This window comes from Heteronotia binoei, chromosome 19 (genome assembly GCF_032191835.1).
Source record: "Heteronotia binoei isolate CCM8104 ecotype False Entrance Well chromosome 19, APGP_CSIRO_Hbin_v1, whole genome shotgun sequence".
Taxonomy (NCBI): domain Eukaryota; kingdom Metazoa; phylum Chordata; class Lepidosauria; order Squamata; family Gekkonidae; genus Heteronotia; species Heteronotia binoei.
The window spans coordinates 25338346-25357129 of record NC_083241.1 but is presented as its reverse complement, the minus strand read 5'-3'; the positions used below and the strand labels follow the sequence as shown (position 1 = coordinate 25357129).

At 46.7% G+C, this 18784-nt stretch overlaps 1 protein-coding gene across 1 annotated transcript; it reads left to right on the top strand.

Annotated features, from left to right (window-relative positions):
* The first annotated feature begins 4388 nt into the window (after positions 1-4388).
* Positions 4389-18729, top strand: SLC24A5 (solute carrier family 24 member 5). Its single transcript, XM_060259799.1, has 8 exons — positions 4389-4565; positions 6583-6666; positions 6757-6860; positions 7813-7913; positions 11398-11675; positions 14631-14837; positions 17333-17434; positions 18401-18729. The coding sequence occupies exons 1-8, from the start codon at positions 4499-4501 to the stop codon at positions 18721-18723; spliced, it is 1266 nt and encodes a 421-aa protein (XP_060115782.1). The 5' UTR covers positions 4389-4498; the 3' UTR covers positions 18724-18729.
* The last annotated feature ends 55 nt before the right edge of the window (positions 18730-18784 follow it).

The window sequence follows — 18784 nt, the reverse complement described above, 5'->3', positions numbered from 1 at the left end:
CTGGGCCGAAAGAGGCCGGCCTGCCTGGCTGGCCAGCGGCTCACATGACCTCGGCGAGGCGCCTAATCCCGTCTGCCTCCGCCCGGGCGCCCAGAGCAGCGCTGGGGCACGATGCACAAAGGCTGCTGCAGCCAGCGGAGGGGGAGCCGGGCCGGCTTGGCGCTCTGGCTGCTGCTGCTGCTGCTCCTGGGCGCGCTCGGCCCTCCGGGGGCCTCTGGCCAGACGCTGCCCGAAGAGGATCCAGGTAGGCGCGCTCCTTTCGGCCTTCTCCCTCCCTCCTCCCCCCTGCCTCCCATGCACAATTGCGGGGCCCTTCCTAGGGAAGGCGCCTAAGGCTGTGATCCTCTCCAGATCGCGCAAAAAAGCAAGCCAAGTTCCTCGCGCAAAAAAGCAAGCCAAGTTCCAAAGTAGGGGGTTGAACGGGGAAACATTCCTCTTCCCATCCAGAGATGGTTCAGGATGCGGCGGGGCGCTGTTTCGAAGGCGCAAAACCCGTTCTTGGCGGGCGCAAAAAAGGAGGCGCGCCGCAGACTCGGCGGTTGGAAATGCCGGTTGCAAGAAGGCAGGTGAGCCTTGCTGCCCTTGGTCCGGATGTACAGGCTATTCGGAACCATCTGTTGCTGACCCTCTCTTCAGGGCTTGACTCCAGCAGGAGTTCACAGCTGCTGATCTTCCAGCCAGGGTCTGCATCAATGTTCTCTAAGCCGCAGGATCTTGTGAGCAGAAATTCTGCTTCGTGAGCCACTGGCATGAAAGTGGTGAGCTCCTACATAAATTAGTGTGCTCTGGGGCCATCCTTCCTGAGCGAATATAAAAATGTGCAGGGCCCTTGCCAGGATTTTTAAAGTCGCGGGGGGGGGGCTTTTTAAAAAGTCAGGGGGCCCCCTTTCCTTTCCCATCCACTGCAGGACTTGCCACTTCTCAGAAGCTTTGTAGGACAGGGGCAAAAGCTGGAGGCTCTGAATGTGACCAAATTGAGACAGCCAGCTCTAAATCTTTGGAATGAAGAGGGGACTGGCGGGGTCCCTTCCACTCCCTCTCTCCCACCCTGGCACTTGGCAGCCAGCAGCTCTATCCATCCCCCCCTCCCCAGCCCATTCCACATGGCTTCCTCCGCCTCCCTCCTTTCTACCTGTTGCTTTTGCCGCCACAGGGAACTGTGCCCTGCTCAGCTCTCCTGGCTCTGGCTGCCACTGACGACGCTTCATCGGTTCAGCCGTGGCAAAAAGAAACTGAAAAAAGCAGACTGCATGCTGGAGGTCCCCTGGAAGTCGGGGGGCCCTGTCTGGATGTCAGGGGGCAGTGCCCCCACAGGCCCCCCTGTGGCTACAGGCCTGAAAATGTGTGAGTTGGAGGCTAAAAATCTGTGAGCTAGCTCACACTAACTCAGCTTAGAGGGTAGATCCACGTAGTCAGCCGTGTTGGTCTGAAGTAGTAAAACAAAATAGGAGTCAAGTTGCACCTTTAAGACCAACTTAGTTTTATTCAGAACATAAACTTTCGTGTGCTCTCTAAGCACACTTCATCAGATGAGGAATCCGGTTCAGTGAGCAAAGCCACACATAGCTGGAAGTCAGTGGCTCAGTATGCAAACTGGTACAGATTTAAGATCCAATGACAGTATAGTAAAATGATCTGGTAGGGAGTGGTTTAGAATGCAAAATGGTACAAATGTAAGATTCAGTGACAGAATAGTAAAATTAACAAATTGAGCAACCTTTGATTTGCATAGCATGAGTATGCAAAAGCAATAAAACAGTAATATGTCAAAATATGAGAATCTCTGTTAATGACTGTATTGTATTAAGCCTGGGTCAAAAGCAAGGTATTTATATCTCAGAAGATTTCCCATCCAACTAATTTACCTTTTAACATACATAAAGTTTGCTATTAGGAGAAAAATACATTCGAATTAGTGGAAGATGGGTTCAGTATATGTGATGGGATAAACAGCCAGTATCCCTGTTTGAGTATGTCAATACAGCTAAAAGAGAAATACATTGGATAGTGATGTTCTTGTCTACCTAATTTACTTTTTAGCTTAGAAGGGAACACCGGGGCTACATGCAGTGGGGAATTCTCTCCCGCTGCACACAGATTCCCGGGCATATGCAAATGAGATATGCTACAGAGCTCCTGCCACCTTTTTTCCTACAAAACGACCCCTGGCTCTCTTAAAGAAGTTGTGAACTTCAGATGGAGGCCTGGCTCAACCCCCTAACCAAAGCACTGCCAGGTGGTGTGGTTAGCGCTAATCTGACCTTTGTACACTGCTGTAGATGCAAAGTATGAGAGCCCCTTTTCCAGACATCTGGCTGCCATCTTAGACGTGCTTGTTAGGAAGGAAGCCGCATAAGGCTGGCAGGCAGGAGAGCTCTCTGCGGGATGACCCATAGATGCTACATGAGGCGAATGTCTGCTTCATGATTGCATGGAGAGGTACCGGTCACAATTCAAAAGTTTGCCACAGGCAGTACCAGGATTAAATTTGTGTTGTCACATCTGCAAAATGGACACATGCATGCATGCATACAAGTCATCTCTTGACTTTGCAGTCAACAGTGCGGCATGTGCATGTGTGAATCCAGCTGTTACCTTTGCAGTTTCCTGGAGGGATTTTGTTGGAAGCAGCATGTAAGGTTAGAGGGGACCTTGTTCCAAGCAGCCCTGTATTGCATTTGTATAGTGATGGGTAGATGACAGGCCAGCTGGCTAACTTCTGGGAGACAATACTTGTAGTATCTGGTGGCCGCTGCAAATCCTGCAAAAATGGTTGGTGGATCTTGCTCTTCTCCCGAAAGGCACATTCTTAAATGGGAGCCTATTTTAAAGATTATTGACCACATGCCTTAGCCGCTAAAAGAGCTGAAATGTGCATCCTTTGCTTTGTAAATTTTACACTCTTCAGTGGTCTAATAAATAGACAAGGGCTGAAATTATGCCATTCCTTAGAGAACAGTCATATTCAGTTCTATACAATAAGGTTTGCTTCCAGGAAACTGTTTTTTAGGATTGCTCTGTTAGATTAATATGTTAGACTTTGAGATGGCACTGAACTGGTGCTTGTGATGCAACAGACCAACACAGTCCCCCCCTTTGTATTGAAACAGGGATATGCTAAAAAGTGAAGTGTTTCGATTCCCACTGAAGTAGGAAGAGGCTAAATGTAACCTGTTTCCTCTTCCCTACATGACACACATTAAGTCCACAAACTGCACTGAAGACCAACATGGCCACCCACCTGAATCTATCGTCATGGAAGGCACCATATTAAGCTTCATGGAATGGAAATCCATCAACCTCCCTTCACATCTCCATGGCTGCCCACCTAAACCTTATGCATATTTATTCATCAACACTCCTAAGGAAATGTGCATTGGATTAGGCTGCATATGCAGAATTAAGTATAGAAATAGAAATCTCAGTGCTTGATCTGAATGTGTGAAACGGTTTAGACCAGGGGTGGCCAGACTTGCTTAACATAGAAGCCACATAGAATAAATATCAGATGATTGAGAGAAAGAAGGGAGGTAGATGGGGAGAGGTGGAAAGAAAACAACTTTAAATGCATTCTCCAAGTCTCTGGCTGGCTTGGCTTGAAGAAGTGATTTAAAGAGATGGACGCCAAGCCAGCTAATGGGGGAAATGAGGGCTTAGACAGCCACACATGTGTGAAAGAGCCACAGTTTAGCCACCCCTGGTTTAGACAGTTTAAACATATCTTTTAATTCATGGACAGAGTTTTGTCCCTTCCATAGCTATGTTTCCTCTTGCCTTCCCTGTCCATCTTAATCACTCCCACTCACCATCTCTCTCCTACAGTGTGACAGTAGCAGTGCCATCATGCAGCCAAATTCATGGCGACTCCATAGTATTTTTAAGGCCAGAGAAATGGTTTGCCATTGCTTGGCAACCCTGGGCTTCCTTGGTGGTCTTCCAGGCAAGTACTAACCAGGGCCAACCCCTGCTTAGCTTCCGAGATCTGATGAGATCAATCTAACCTGGGCCATCCTGGTCATAGCATTAGTTAACAGACCACAGGGAATCCTAGTGCCAGAAGGAACGTTTTAGGCCATTTAGACCAGTCCGCTGCTGACTGCAGCCTCTCTAAACTCATACAAAGTTTGGTGTTTGTTTAAAGAGGCAGATGGACTCAAGGTGAAGTGAAATTTAAAATCTTCTCCCCGATAAAGAATCCGATTCAGAAACCGCCCACAGGGTTATCTCGTTTAGATATCCAAAACCGACACAGAAGAATCGACAGTCCCCGCTTTTCTTCCAAAGCCAGCGTTTGCCTGAAAACTTTTTATACTTGACATTCAGCCAGCATAAAACAACAACAAAAAATGCTGTTTCATATAAAACCTCTAACCTTTGCTTTTCAGAAAATAAAACCCAGTGTGTTCTCTCTCCCTCATCGGAATTCCCAGAAGGATTTTTTACACAACAGGAGCGAGAAGACGGAGGCATCATTATCTATTTCATAATCATTCTTTATATGTTTCTGGCTGTGTCCATTGTGTGCGATGATTACTTCCTACCTTCCCTGGAGATTATCAGCGATTGTAAGTTTCTCTTTATTCCCCCCTCGGTTTTGTGTTTTTTAAAAAAGGAGGCCCAGTAATCTATTCTGCAAAACCAAACAGCCATTCCTGAGATCATTTATTCTGTGCACAATGCAACTATAAAAAAAAGTCTTCAACAAAAAAAAGTTACACATAATTTGGTAACGTTTTTTACAGGCCGATCAAAAGCAAGAAGGGTTAAGGCTGGCAAAGAACATCAGCAAATTATTTCATTGTCTGTCAGTGTTTTAACGTGGCAATTGCAAAGAACCAAACAAATTGCACTCATCACAAAGTCCAAGTTATTGAAGATGCTCCTCTTTTCTGAAGATAAGTGCTTCGGGGAAATTACTTAGGAAAGCTGCTTTCCCCAACCCTCTGAAGTTTTCTTTCAGCTGAACTTAGCCTGCCACCCATTTCCCCACTTGAAATCAGCCTCCCTGCTCCCCACAGTTTCTGTGTTTCACTGTAATCTATGCTAAGACCTGGGTCTGCTGTTATATAGTTAGCACCACCATATAGATATGTAAATAGTAAACTGGAGATAATGAAAGCAGCACAATGGGCCACCTGCAGACAAGGTCAGAGTCTATCTACCTGGAAGGCTCCCACTTAAGCAGAAATAAATATGACTCTGTAATTTCACCACCACTACTGCTGGGGGGAAACCAGTCTGATGAGGACTAAATATGCCCCAGAGGGGATGGAATGTTGAGAGCAGCTGAAAAGAGAGCAGAAAGGAGGAAAGAGGGGAAACCAGCCTTCTCAAGCTCTTGAGAGCTTAGAGCAGGGGTGTCAAACTCATCTGTTTTGAGGGCCAGATCAGACATAAATGAGACTTGTTGGGCTGAGCAATGTCAGGCTGGGCCATATGTGTACCTATTTAAAATTAGGTAGCTGAGATATAAACTTTATAAAGGACACAGACAGACACAATTAAAGATTTAAAAAAAAAACAACCTTAAAACATGCTTAAAACATTAGCACTCGTTGATCTTAAAGGTGCTTTCTTTGTATTTCTCCCATGGGATCCAGGGAACTGGGCAAAGGAAGCACTCCTTCCTTCCCCGAGAGACCAGGAGGGGGAGGAGCCTCAGCCAGTAGAAGAAAGAGAGGCTTGGCTTAGTAAGTCTGCAAGCCTGGCTTAGATTGAGCAAGCCTGACAAAGCAAGCTGTGATGCAGAAGCAAGCAAGAGAGAGGGAGAAGAAAGCAGATGACAGTCAGTTGCTCAGGGGCCTGATTCAGCCCCTGGGCCACATGTTTGACACCCCTGGCTTAGATAATCCTGGCAATGGACTCAAGGATTTACCGGTACTTCCCACCGTAATTCCTTATATGCACATATCAAAATCATGGGGTGGATTCAACAATCTTCCAAGGAGCCTTCCTCCACTTTAGCATTTATGTAGCATGTTTGCTCTCTGTGTGTGTGTGTGTGTGTGGTGCACCTGGAAGTCATGGTGACTTCTGGGGACTGCCCCTTAATGGGGGCCTGGAGGATATTCAGAGAGGTGGTTAAATAAAGCCTGCCCCTGCCTCCCAACTGCTGGTATTCCAAGGAGGTCTCCCATTCAAGTACTGGCCAGCCAACCCTGCTCAGCCGCTGAGATATTGTGAGATGGGGCTTGCCTGGACCAGGTCAAAGCTATGCAGCCTTTTCAGTGTTCATGTACTTTCTGCTGCTGCAGTCCTTAAAACAGCCCTGTAAGGTAGGCCGGTATTTTTTCCTTCACATTGCAAATGTGGGAGCTGAAACCGATAGACTAAGAGTACAATCCTAAACAGAGTTATACCTTTCTAATCCCACAGACTTTAATGGACTAAGAAGTGTGGAAGCACAGTTACAGGATAGCAGTGTAGCTCACCTTAGGCCAGCTGTGAAGTTTGTACAAGAGGGACCTCCAAGTCCACAGCACATTCCCTCAGCACTTCAGCCAAGCTCTCAGAATTGATGAGACCCAGATTCATGCACTGGTTTGTGTCTGTCTTGCTCCTAACCTCCGTTCATCATTGCAGCTCTCGGCCTCTCTCAGGATGTCGCGGGAGCCACTTTCATGGCAGCCGGCAGCTCCGCGCCCGAACTAGTCACAGCTTTTCTAGGTAAAGTTAAGCAGACCTATAAACAAAAGTCCTTCCCCCTCTACAAAAAAGCAAAGTTTATAACCCTGCAAAACGATGCTCTGCTCACAGGGGTTTTCGTCACCAAAGGAGACATTGGGGTCAGCACTATTCTCGGTTCTGCAATCTACAACCTTCTTATGATCTGTGCCGCTTGTGGGCTCCTGTCGAGCGTGGTACGTACCCAGCTCCTGTGACTCTCCTAGGCTGGTGGCAAAGCCAACTCAGTGCCGGGCCGGTTCAATATAGCCGTACTAACCAAGCAGCATGTGAACCGTTTGAAAACAGTGACCTACTGTTTTTATAACTGTCAGGAACACGGAAGTTGAAATACATATAAAGCCGAATCTATGTAGCACACAAATGAATGATTCATTATTAGCATAGAGAGTCAGTTTGCTGTAGTTGTTTAGTGTGTGGACTCTAATCTGGAAAACCGGGTTTGATTCCCCGCGTCTCCACATGCAACTGCTAGACGATCTTGGGACAGTCACAGTTCTGAGAGCAGTTCTCTCAGATCTCTCTCAGCCCCACCTACCTCACAGGGTGTCTGTTGTGGGGAGTGGAAAGGAAGGAGACTGTTAAGCAGCTCTGAGGGAAGAGTGGGGTATAAAGCCAATCACTTCTTCAAAACAAAAGTCTGGCGCTACCTTATTAAAGACTAACAACACTGATTCTAGTATGAGCTTTCATGAGGCAGAGCTCACTTCTTCAGATGCAACAGGAGAAAGAAAGTCCTTTACATCAGGGAGGAGTTGAGTAAAGAGAGACCTAGTATAATAAATCAGGCTTAATTCTCTGCTCACACATCTTAAAAAGTGAAAGCTCGTACAGGAATGAATACTATTAAGTCTTTAGGTACCACTGGGATTCAGTTTTGCTTTGATAAAACAAATTAGCATGCCTACCCACGGGAATTGTTAGTGTCAATAGTCAGTGCCACTGGCCCAGGTCCCACCCCAGTTGTGACCCTCACAAGCAGGCACAATACATGTTAATATGACACACACACACTTGTCTTCCCCACTATTACTATTACCTGTCATAAAGAACAATTCCTCACTATACAACTCTCAGGGAGAATGACAGCAGATCGTAAAAATCGCCTCTTAAACTGTATTCCTGCAGGTTTCAAGAATTTCTTGCTGGCCATTATTTCGAGATTGTTTGGCATACACAATCAGCGCGGCGGCAGTTCTTGGCATGATAATTGACAACAAAGTTTACTGGTAAGAGCCTGGGCAGTTTTGTTCCCAGTTGAGAGACTGCCCAATACACTGACGTCTTCAGTTCTTTTATTCTGTTATCACCCTAAAGGTGAACAATGGTACAGCAGTATGATTATTACCCAACCGCTGGCCAACGAATGTATTGTACAAGCCATTTGCCCAACATCTTGCAAGCCTTTCCGTATCGGAAAGCATTATTACTAGGAATGTCATTTGATCTTATCTAATGCTTATTTGGCAAGACTCAGAATTAACAGTCACTGGTTCATTTTTTTAAAGTCTATTGGACTCAAGCAAGTTACTACAACTGATAATGAAAATATATTAAAAGATATCCTTTTGCCTTCAGCTTTCATTGTTGTAAACTGCCTCAGGGACCCATTTGGTAGAAGGGCAAAGAATCAGTAAGACTTTCTTATTATCAAAGATTATCTAAATATTGGTATTTCCTTAAACAGGAAGGTCTTATTTTTTTCCCCTTCAGTATTGCAAATGGATTATTATATTTTGGGGATGGTAATTTTTAATTATCTAGTGAATAATCAAATAAATGGTTGGTCTGGTTTTCAAAGAAAAGACTTCCCAATTTTGTTTCACCACAGAAGGGAGATTTAATCAGGATCCCCAAAAGGCAGCAGTTCCCCTCTTGGCTTTACCTAGAAGTAGCACATGTATGAATAGCCCTCTGAAATAGGACCGTGCTTAAAAAACACAAGAGGTTTAATTGTAACAGGCAGTAGTAAATTGCTTCCCTTGAGGCAGGAAAAAAGAACCTATTTTAGCACATACATTTGTAGAAACAGATGTCTGTATTCACATGATGCCGGACTCACTGATGTGATAATGATCACGTGCAGCTCAGCTATGAAGCTAAGAGCGCTTTCAATTATAATCACCACCTCTCCAAAGGGGCAGCGTTATAAATGGCCACATTCCTGCCCCTGTGTCCCAGTACTCTTTAGGCACCCAGTCAGAGCTGGATTAACAATTAGGCCAAATAGGCACTGGCCTACGGGCCCACACACTTTTAGGGGCCCCGGGCTGACTCCCCCCCACCCCGGTTTCCCCCCGTTTGCAGCCCTCCCAGCCTGCATGCACAGCCAGCAGCTCAGCTGCTCTTTGCCCGACTTGCCTGGTGCAGCTGTCGTTGACATTGTTGCCAAGTTTGCCTCTCTCTCCCTCTCCCCTGCAGCTTAGTCAAAGGGGCTTTTAAGAAGGAGCCTGCAAGGGGGGGGGAGGAGTGGCAGGGCGGGTGCTGAGACTCTGAGATAATTTACAAGGAGGCTCCCAAGATTTTGACTGCCTAGGGGCCTCCACAGAGTTTAATCTGGCACTGCACCCAATCCAATAATGGAAAACAGGAGAGGAGCATTCAGATATAACAAAAATTCAGATCCAAAACAAAAGCTGAATTTAAATTTTGGTTAGCGCAGCTGCCTGAAGGCAGGTCGCTCTGTTAAAATATAATGACTTAGGTTCTGTTAAATCAGGATCAGAAGTCAAGGTGTGAAAGTGGTTTATTAACCACAGTTCATCAACCAAGGTTATGAAGGTGAGCGGACACAGGAGAACATGGCTTGTTACCATGTTGAGAGCCAGTTTGGTGTAGCAGTTAAGTGTGCGGACTCTTATCTGGAAGAACCAGGTTTGATTTCCCACTCCTCCACTTGCAGCTGCTGGAATGGCCTTGGGTCAGCCATAGCTCTGGCAGGGGTTGTCCTTGAAAGGGCAGGTTCTGTGAGAGCCCTCTCAGCCCCACCCACCTCTGTTGTGGGGGAGGAAGATAAAGGAGATTGTGAGCTGCTCTGAGACTCTGAGATTCAGGGTGGAGGGCAGAATATAAATCCACTGTCTTCTTCTTCTTGCCTGGTGATGTATTTTATACCCTGCCTGCTAACCTTGATTGCCTGAATCCGGGTTTCACAATTTAATCGCAGCTAAAACAAAGCATGTTTCATGTTATGTCTGTACCTGAGAAGGGAAAATCTGAACTAATGACCCATCAGTTGGACATATTTACACAAGTGAGACTAGTCCAAACAATCCTCCTTACCCTAAATTCAACTTAATCTAGGCCAGGGTTGGCCAAACTTCAGCTCAGGAGCCACATGTGGCTCTTTTCACCACCTCACTGGCTGGCTTGGAGAAGGCATTTGTCTCTTTACATCTCTTCTCCAAGCCAAGATAGCTGGTGGCTTGGAGAATGCATCTAGGGTTGCTTTCTTTCCACCTCTCCCTCTCTCCTACCATCTATTTGCCCCCCCCCCCGCCTTGCGGCTCTCAAACATCTGATGTTCATGTCTTGTGGCTCTCAAACTTATGCTTTTTGTAGCAGGAACTCCTTTGCATATTAGGCCACACCCCCATTATGTAGCCAATCCTCCAAGAGCTTTCAGGGCTCTTATTACAGAGAGTACTGTAAGCTCTCGGATGATTGGCTACATCAGGGGTGTGTGGCCTAAAATGCAAAGAAGTTCCTGCTATAATAAAAGCCCTGCTTATGATGTTTTTTCTAAGTGCTCTTATGTGCCTTCAAGTACTTGAAGGGCTGTCATATAGAGGATGGTGTGGAATTGTTTTCTGTGGCCCCGGAAGGTAGGACTAGAACCAATGGGTTGAAATTAAATCAAGAGTTTCCGGCTCAACATTAGGAAGAACTTCCTGACAGAGCGATTCCTCAGTGGAACAGGCTTCCTGGGGAGGTGGTGGGCTCTCCTTCCTTGGAGGTTTTTAAACAGAGGCTAGATGGCCATCTGATAGCAGTGAAGATCCTGTGAATTTAGGGGGAGGTATTTGTGAGTTTCCTGCATTGTGCAGGGGATTGGACTAGATGACCCTAGCGGTCCCTTCCAACTCTATGATTCTTGTGTTAAGCAAGTTTGGCCACCCCTGATCTAGGCAATATTGCCTTCAATTTTTTGTTAATTTATGATGTGTTGCCTTTGATTTTATATTATGTTTTATTATGTTAATTTTAAACTTGATGTTTTGAAATTTGCTGTTGTAAGCCTGCTTGAGCCCGCTTGTGGGATAGGGTGGGATATAAATCCAAAAGTTAAATTTAAAATGGTTTTTTTATTTAAAAAAATGACTAGTGCCAGATTACACCCACCAGTTCTTTGCACTTAAAAGTTGATAGGTGAACAGTTGGGACCCTGCTGGAGACATGAAGAAATTTGCCTGGCTTTAGTCACCACCCAGAAAGCCATAATGAAAAAGCAGTGCTTTGAAGCCAGGATTCTTTCTAGCCAGTCGCATCAGCCATGCTTGTGACCCTTTAGGCACAAAATGCTGAGAATTCTAGAAGATGGATCTGAGGTCTTGGTTTGTACCTTCAGTCTCCAAAGACAACGCTTAATTTAGCATCCTTTCAGAAAAGGATGGTTTTTTAAGAGTCAGATTGAGCAGCCATGAAATGCACAAAGGATAGACACACCGCAAAACAAGAGAGGGAGACTTGACACGAACGCTTCCTTTGTTCTAGGTATGAATGTGCTTCACTCCTGCTAATATACGGAGCGTACATTTTGGTGCTCTGCTTTGACATTAAAATCAGCCAGTACGTCATGAAGAAGTTTAGCCCCTGCTGTAACTGCTTTGAAGTAAACGAGGACGAGGCTGAACAGCAGCTGTTAATTGGGTGGAAGGAGACCGGGCCCCTTATTCGTCGAAGGTCAAGAGCAGACAGTGGGATTTTCCAGGATGATTCCGATTACTCTCAACTTTCAATGAGCCTGCATGGACTAGACACCATTTCTGAAGGTAATATTGAGACCCTGAGTGGTGGTTCTTTCAGAAAAGGGATCTTGATTCACAAGCCTGGCCCACTTTAGAAAATTTTAATTTTAATGGCAGCCCTGCCTCTTTTTAGAATTAGCCATTTCTGAATGAATACCTTCTTAATTGCAGAGATAACCTGAAGTTTGGCATTTGAAACATGATTACTCTCTTGGAAGTATTTGAGGGGCTGTAACTTAGAGCAGCGGTCCCCAACCTTTTTTGGTACCAGGGACCGGTTTTGTGAAAGAGAATTTCTCCACAGAAGGGGGGCGGCAATGGTTTTGGGATGATACAATTGTGCACATTATTTCTAAAATGTTTGGTGTGGTGGTTAAGTGGGCGGACTCTGGTCTGGGAGAACCGGGTTTGATTCCCCACTCCTCCACTTGCACCTGCTGGAATGGCCTTGGGTCAGCCATAGCTCTGGCAGAGGTTGTCCTTGAAAAGGCAGCTGCTGCGAGTGTCCTCTCAGCCTCACCCACCTCACAGGGTGTCTGTTGTAGGGGGAGAAGGTAAAAGAGATTGTGAGCCGCTCTGAGACTCTGAAATTCGGAGTGGAGGACAGGATATAAATCCAATGTATTATTGTTATTACTACTGCTACTACATTGAAATATATAATGAAATAATTATATGCCTCACAGTGCGGTTGCTAACAGGCCACGGACCGGTACTGGTCCATGGACCGGGGGTTGAGCACCCCTTACTTAGAGGAAGGCAGGGAGCTGTTCCTATTGGCAGCAGAGGAGAGGACTCGCAATAATGGGTTTGAAATGAAGGGTGAGAAGGTACCGGTTGGATATTAGGAAAAACCTTTTTACCATAAGAGTTGTTCCTACCTTGGGTGGTGGCGAGCTCCCCTCACTGACAGTCTAAGCAGCCGCTGGACAAACACTGGCCAGGTATGCTCTAGGCAGATCCTGCATTGAGCAGAAGGTCAGACTACATGGACCCTTACAACTCTGTGATTCTAGGATTCTAAGTTTTGCAGTGCCCTTTTGTGAGGTTTAAATCTGAAGGAGAACAGCATGGGTTGTAAAAATCACCATAGTATTTGAATAGTATTTCAGGTGTGCAGAGTGCTTTCACCTACACTTACTCGTCTTGTGAGCCTTACAATAGACTGTAACGGTACATACACTGCAGGCAGAGGGTCCGAGGGTGGGGTGGGGCGTGGCTGACCTGAGGCTACCGAATGAGCTCACAACTAAGGCAAGACTCAAAATGGGAACTTTCTGATTTGCAGCTTAGGCCTTCCAAGCCTCCATGCTGCGCCTGCTCTCCTAGAGGCAGAGTGTTTGGCACTCTTTATTATTACTTTTTTATCTCACATTTCTCCTGCAAAGCAAGACTCAAAGCAGCTTAAAAAAATGAATTGGCCGAAGGTAGCGTTACCTAATGGAACTGACCCACAAACAGATGTCGTAAGTTTTGGTTCTTGCTTTTTAGGCTGAATTTGTTTTCCGTCTCCTGTCGTTATAATGCTCGGGAAAATCTGCATTTGAAAAGCAGCGTGCAAGTTCAGTAACTATGACAGGCGGTTCTGGAGCGCTAGATATAGGCCAGTCCCCAGGTTTAATGAGACGGGAGGCCCCTGCTTGCCAGGGCACCCCACAAACTCACAGCTGAGCTTGTAAAAGCCAGATCTGCAAAGTCCCAGCCACCGGCTCGGGGGGGTGGCCAAACTTGGACCTAACTGCAGCAGGACTGTGTTTGTAGGAAAGCGTCGAACCTGACCTCAAGGTGCACATGGACAAGGAGATGACAACTGGGCCCCAATTACTCTCTGCAGCTTCTCCCCCACCCCACTCCCCAAGGTGGTGATGGCTGCCAGCATAGACAACTTCAAGAGGGGACAGGATAAACATATGGAGCAGAGGTCCATCAGTGGCTATTAGCTACAGCGTATTGTCTGAAGCAGTGATGCTTTGTATTCTTGGTGCTAGGGAGGGGGCAACCATGGGAGGGCTTCTAGTGTCCTGGCTCCACTGGTGGACCTCCTGATGGCACCTGGTTTTTTGGCCACTGTGTGACACAAGAGTGTTGGACTGGATGGGCCACTGGCCTGATCCAACATGGCTTCTCTTATGTTCTTATCTTTGATCCTAGGAAGGACTCCTGTACTAGCTAAGAGAACAGTGCTTCAGGAGAGTAAACTGAGAGCAAGTGATGGAGGAAAGTGCACCTCCCCACACCCACATGTTCATTTTACAGACCATTACGACAGCTTCTAGTTTGGCTCTTCCACTCTGCTAAACCAGCATTTGCAGACCACTAAATAATCTGATGCACTGTTTTCTGTACTCAGGCGGGACACACACAGCTGACTCTACGGAAGCTTCTTTGGAAGTTCCAAGGCCAATGGGCTTTCACCCAGATTAACCTGAGGGCCCAATTACCAATTCCACGTTTCCAGAAGGCAGGCCTACTTAAGATTCAATTCCCATCAGAACTATACCACAGTACTTTACAGTATAAAGCCTGCCCATTATCTTGCACAATTACATGATATATGGTTTTTGTGCTATCTTGAGAGGGTAATTCTTTGTAATTCAGGCAGATGGAAGTAACTGGATTTTTAAAAAATTAAATGTTGTGGAGAGTCAGTTTGGTGTCGTGGTGAAGTGTGCAGACTCTTATCTGGGAGAACTGGGTTTGATTCCCCACTCCTCCACTTGCACCTGCTAGCATGGCCTTAGGTCAGCCAGAGCTCTGGCAGAGGTTGTCCTTGAAAGGGCAGCTGCTGTGAGAGCCCTCTCGGCCCCATTCACCTCACATGGTGTCTGTTGTGAGGCGAGTAGGCGATTATGAGCCTCTCTGAGACTCTGATTCAAAAAAGGGCGGGGTATAAATCTGCAGTCGTCTTCTTGGAAGAGCTAGGAACTTCCTAAAGTTTTTTTTTAGTCTCATAGCTTAACTGGTTCACTCTTTTGACAGACCCTCCAAGCATCTTCACTGTGCCTGAAGCCGACCTGAAAAGGATCATATGGGTGCTCTCTTTCCCTATTCTTCTTCTTCTCTATTCCACAACACCGGACTGCAGAAGGCCATTTTGGAAGAACTGGTTCATGCTCACGTTCCTCATGGCAGCCCTGTGGATTGGTGCATTCACGTATATTCTCGTGTGGATGGTAACAATAGTGGGTATGTATTCAGCACAATCGCCTCTCAGAGCGATTCTCGCTTTCAGAATAATGAAATTTAGCAATGGCACTTGAAGAACAGCTTTACTGGTTATTCCTTGATAACCTTGTGTAAAGATCATAGCCTCTTGCTCTCAATCCAAGCCTGGATTATTTTGTGAGGTTTTTAAAATAGCAGGAGTGGTTATTACACAAGTGAGATATGCGGTGCAGTCAGGGCTTTTTTTGTAGCAGGAACTCCTTTGCATATTAGGCTGCACCCCCTTGATGGAGCCAAACCTTCAGGAGCTTACAGGGCTGTTAATACAGGGCCTACTGTAAACTTCAGGGGGATTGGCTACATCAGGGGTGTGGCCTAATATGCAAAAGAGTTCCTGCTACCAAAAAAAAGCCCTGTGTACAGTCCTGCTTCCCCAAATGCACATGCACTTGGCTCACTGGCTGCAAAGCAGCAAGAGGGATACCCACCTGGGTTCCTTGGCAGATGCTGTGGTTTATGTTTATCCAGGACAGTCCAGAAAGCAGCCCTTCTCTTCGCCTTAATACGGTAGTTTCCAAATGGAAAAAGGAAAGGAAAGGTCCCCTGTGCAAGCACCAGTCGTTTCCGAATATGGGGTGATGCTGCTTTCACAACGTTTTCACGGCAGACCTTTTTACGGGGTGGTTTGCCATTGCCTTCCCCGGTCATTACACTTTCCCCCCAGCAAGCTGGGGACTAATTTTACCGACCTCGGAAGGATGGAAAGCTGAGTCAACTTCGAGCGGGCTACCTGAACCAGCTTCCGCTGGAATCGAACTCAGGTCGTGAGCAGAGGGCTCCGACTGCAGTACTGCAGCTTTACCACTCTGCGCCACGGGGCTCTTGTGCTAATCCTCCAGTTGGCTTGTCCACACACCCTGCAGCCTGCTTGGACAGACGCCACAGTGCAAGATGGAGTAACAGCAGCCACACTCTTCCCCTTAAACCAGTGGTCCCCAAGCTTTTTGGCACCAGAGACTGCTTTTGTGGAAGGCAATTTTTCCATGGACCGGGAAGGGGCGGGGGTGATAGTTTTGGGATGATACAGTTGTGCACTTTATTTTGGTGTGGTGGTTAAGTGCGCAGACTCTTATCTGGGAGAACTGGGTTTGATTCCCCGCGCTTCCACTTGCAGCTGCTGGAATGGCCTTGGGTCAGCCATAGATCTCACAGAGCTGTCCTTGAAAGGGCAGCTTCTGGGAAGAGCTCTCTCAGACCCACCCACCTCACAGGGAGGTGGAGGGAGAAGATAAGAGATTGTGAGCTGCTCTGAGATTCAGAGTGGAGGGAAGGATATAAATCCAATGTCTTATTATTATTATTACAACATTGTAATATATAAGGGGTGGCCAACGGTAGCTCTCCAGATGTTTTTTGCCTACAACTCCATTGGTGGCTGGGGCTGATGGGAGTTGTAGGCCAAAAACATCTGGAGAGCTACCGTTGGCCACTCCTGTAATACGTAATGAAATAAGATACAACTCACGGCCCGGTTGCTAACAGGCCACGGAACGGTAGTGGTCCACAGCCCGAGGGTTGGGGACACCCCTGCCTTAAACTACTTATATTGCACCGTAAGCCATTCAAGAGCTTCGGCTGCCCTCAGTGTTTTGACCACAAACCTTGCTGTTGGCAAAGTGATTCCTGAAACGCGACAGCAAACAACAAAAAAGGCCTGTGATTTCCATCACAGCAGTAACAATTGAAATCATATTGAATCTCTCTGTTGGATTCAATTACACTGTGACTGTTCAGTAAAGTACCATTGGTAAGATGAACATTGTTTTCTGGCACTAGAAACATGGATGAGGGGAGAGGGCAGTGCTGACACCAACAGTATAGAAATGGGGACCCCAAACCATCACTAGACCCTTTTTGTTCATTTCTGGAGGTTCAAGCCGCCTTTCGACCATCTGAGCTTTTAACGGCAATCCAGCTGGCGAGTTCTGCAGCAAAGGATTATCAGCCGGCTTCACAGCTCCTGGGCTCCCGAGGGAATTCTGCGTGTCGCTCTTTTCAAGAGTACATGATTAAAAAAAGGGGTCAGTGGTTCATGTGACTTTTTCAGAGTCCATGTGATGAAGATGCCAAAAAAGTAAAAAAGAGAAAAGAAGGGATTATACTCGTCATAGCTGCTGCTCCAGCGGAGACTGCCGTTGTCAAGGAGAGCAGGCTTCCGAGTATATCGGAAGGGAGACTCACGGCAGGGCTTTCTGGCTGCTGGCTGACAAAAGAATTTTCAAAGAGCTGGAAGGATTTCACATTGTTGTTGAGCAGATGCGGCAGGGCAGCTGAGGCTCATACTGAATCACCACAGAGCTGCAAGCTGTTTATCTGCTTCTTGTTTTACACCTCACCTTTCAGGACTTTGGGGGGATGTACGTGAGATCTAATTTGCTCTGTCCTTTGAAGAAAATGGAAGTGTTTTGCTACTAATGATCCCCCCCCTCCTGCCCCCATCCCGCCTGCCACTACAGGGGAAACTCTGAAAATACCAGACACCGTAATGGGTCTGACGTTACTAGCAGCGGGAACGAGCATCCCAGACACAGTGGCGAGTGTGCTGGTGGCCAGGAAAGGTAAGCTTTTTTTTTGTCATTTCCCCCCACAGTTGAAGTACAGCCGTAGGGGGAGAAATTCCTCCATGTTCATGCTTGAGCACTATGCAGCAAGACCCAGCGTGAAGTTAACATGATATGCTTGGATATGTAATGCCTTCCTTCTGATTCTGAACCATTAAGGCATAGGGAACAAGTCAAGGAGTAATGATAAATGCTACCAAACAATGAGGTGCTGCTGCTCTGTCCGTTAACTTCCGGAAGAATCTGTTTCGTCGCTGTTGGAAAACAAGAGTAGTGACTGTATGGACCTCAGCAACAGCCAGCAAGGCGGTTTTTAATGGCCCATCTCACAGAACTGTAGACATATTAGGCTTGGTTGTTTTGCCTTATCGTGATTGGCAGGGCTTTTCTTGTAGCAGGAGCTCCTTTGCATGTTAGGCCACACAGCCCTGATGTAGCAAATCCTCCAAGAGCTTACAGGGCCTGCTGTAAGCTCTTGGGGGATTGAGAGCCAGTTTGGTGTCGTGGTTAAGTGTGCGGACTCTTATCTGGGAGAACCGGGTTTGATTCCTCACTCCTCCACTTGCAGCTGCTGGAATGGCCTTGGGTCAGCCATGGCTCTGGCAGAGGTTGTCCTTGAAAGGGCAGCTGCTGGGAGAGCCCTCTCAGCCCCACCCACCTCACAAGGTGTCTGTTGCGGGGGGAGAAGATATTGGAGATTGCAAGCCACTCTGCGTCTCTGATTCAGAGAGAGGGGGGTATAAATCTGCAGTCTTCTTCTACTGGCTACATCAGGGCTGTGTGGCCTAATGTGCAAAGGAGTTCCTGCTACAAAAAAGCCGTCTAGTTTAAAACAAGGGGCTGGCAAGGTAAAGCACTTCTCCATACGGCTTTAAGTGAGACAGTGAACCAATGAGGAATGAACAGCCGATGTTTACTCTTAAGCCTGGCATGCTTAAAAACATTTCCTCCCCCCTCTTACAGGAAAAGGAGACATGGCCATGTCCAACATCGTTGGATCCAATGTGTTTGATCTGTTGTGCCTAGGATTACCTTGGTTTATCAAGACGGCCTTCGTGGACACATCAGGGCCCGTGGAGGTGAACAGCAGCGGGCTGACTTACACTGCCGTTTCACTTGTCTGCTCCATCGCTTTTATTTTCCTGGCGGTTCATTTGAACGGCTGGAAACTAAACAGAAAACTAGGGGTGGTCTGCCTAGTAATGTATTTAGGATTTGCGGTGTTATCAATCCTGTACGAACTTGGAATTATAGGAAATAATCCTGTCACGGTCTGCGGTAACTAAGGTTGGTTCGTTTTTAATAAGGTCGAAGTAAAAAAAAAAAAAGTAACATAAGCAACCAAAG

Bases quoted from the DNA above. Each gene is read 5' to 3' on its own strand.
- SLC24A5 (XM_060259799.1), top strand. From the start codon at position 4,499: ATGTTTCTGGCTGTGTCCATTGTGTGCGATGATTACTTCCTACCTTCC. The intron at 4,566-6,582 runs GTAAGTTTCTCT...TCATCATTGCAG, and splicing joins CCTGGAGATTATCAGCGATT to CTCTCGGCCTCTCTCAGGAT. The intron at 11,676-14,630 runs GTAATATTGAGA...CTCTTTTGACAG, and splicing joins ACTAGACACCATTTCTGAAG to ACCCTCCAAGCATCTTCACT.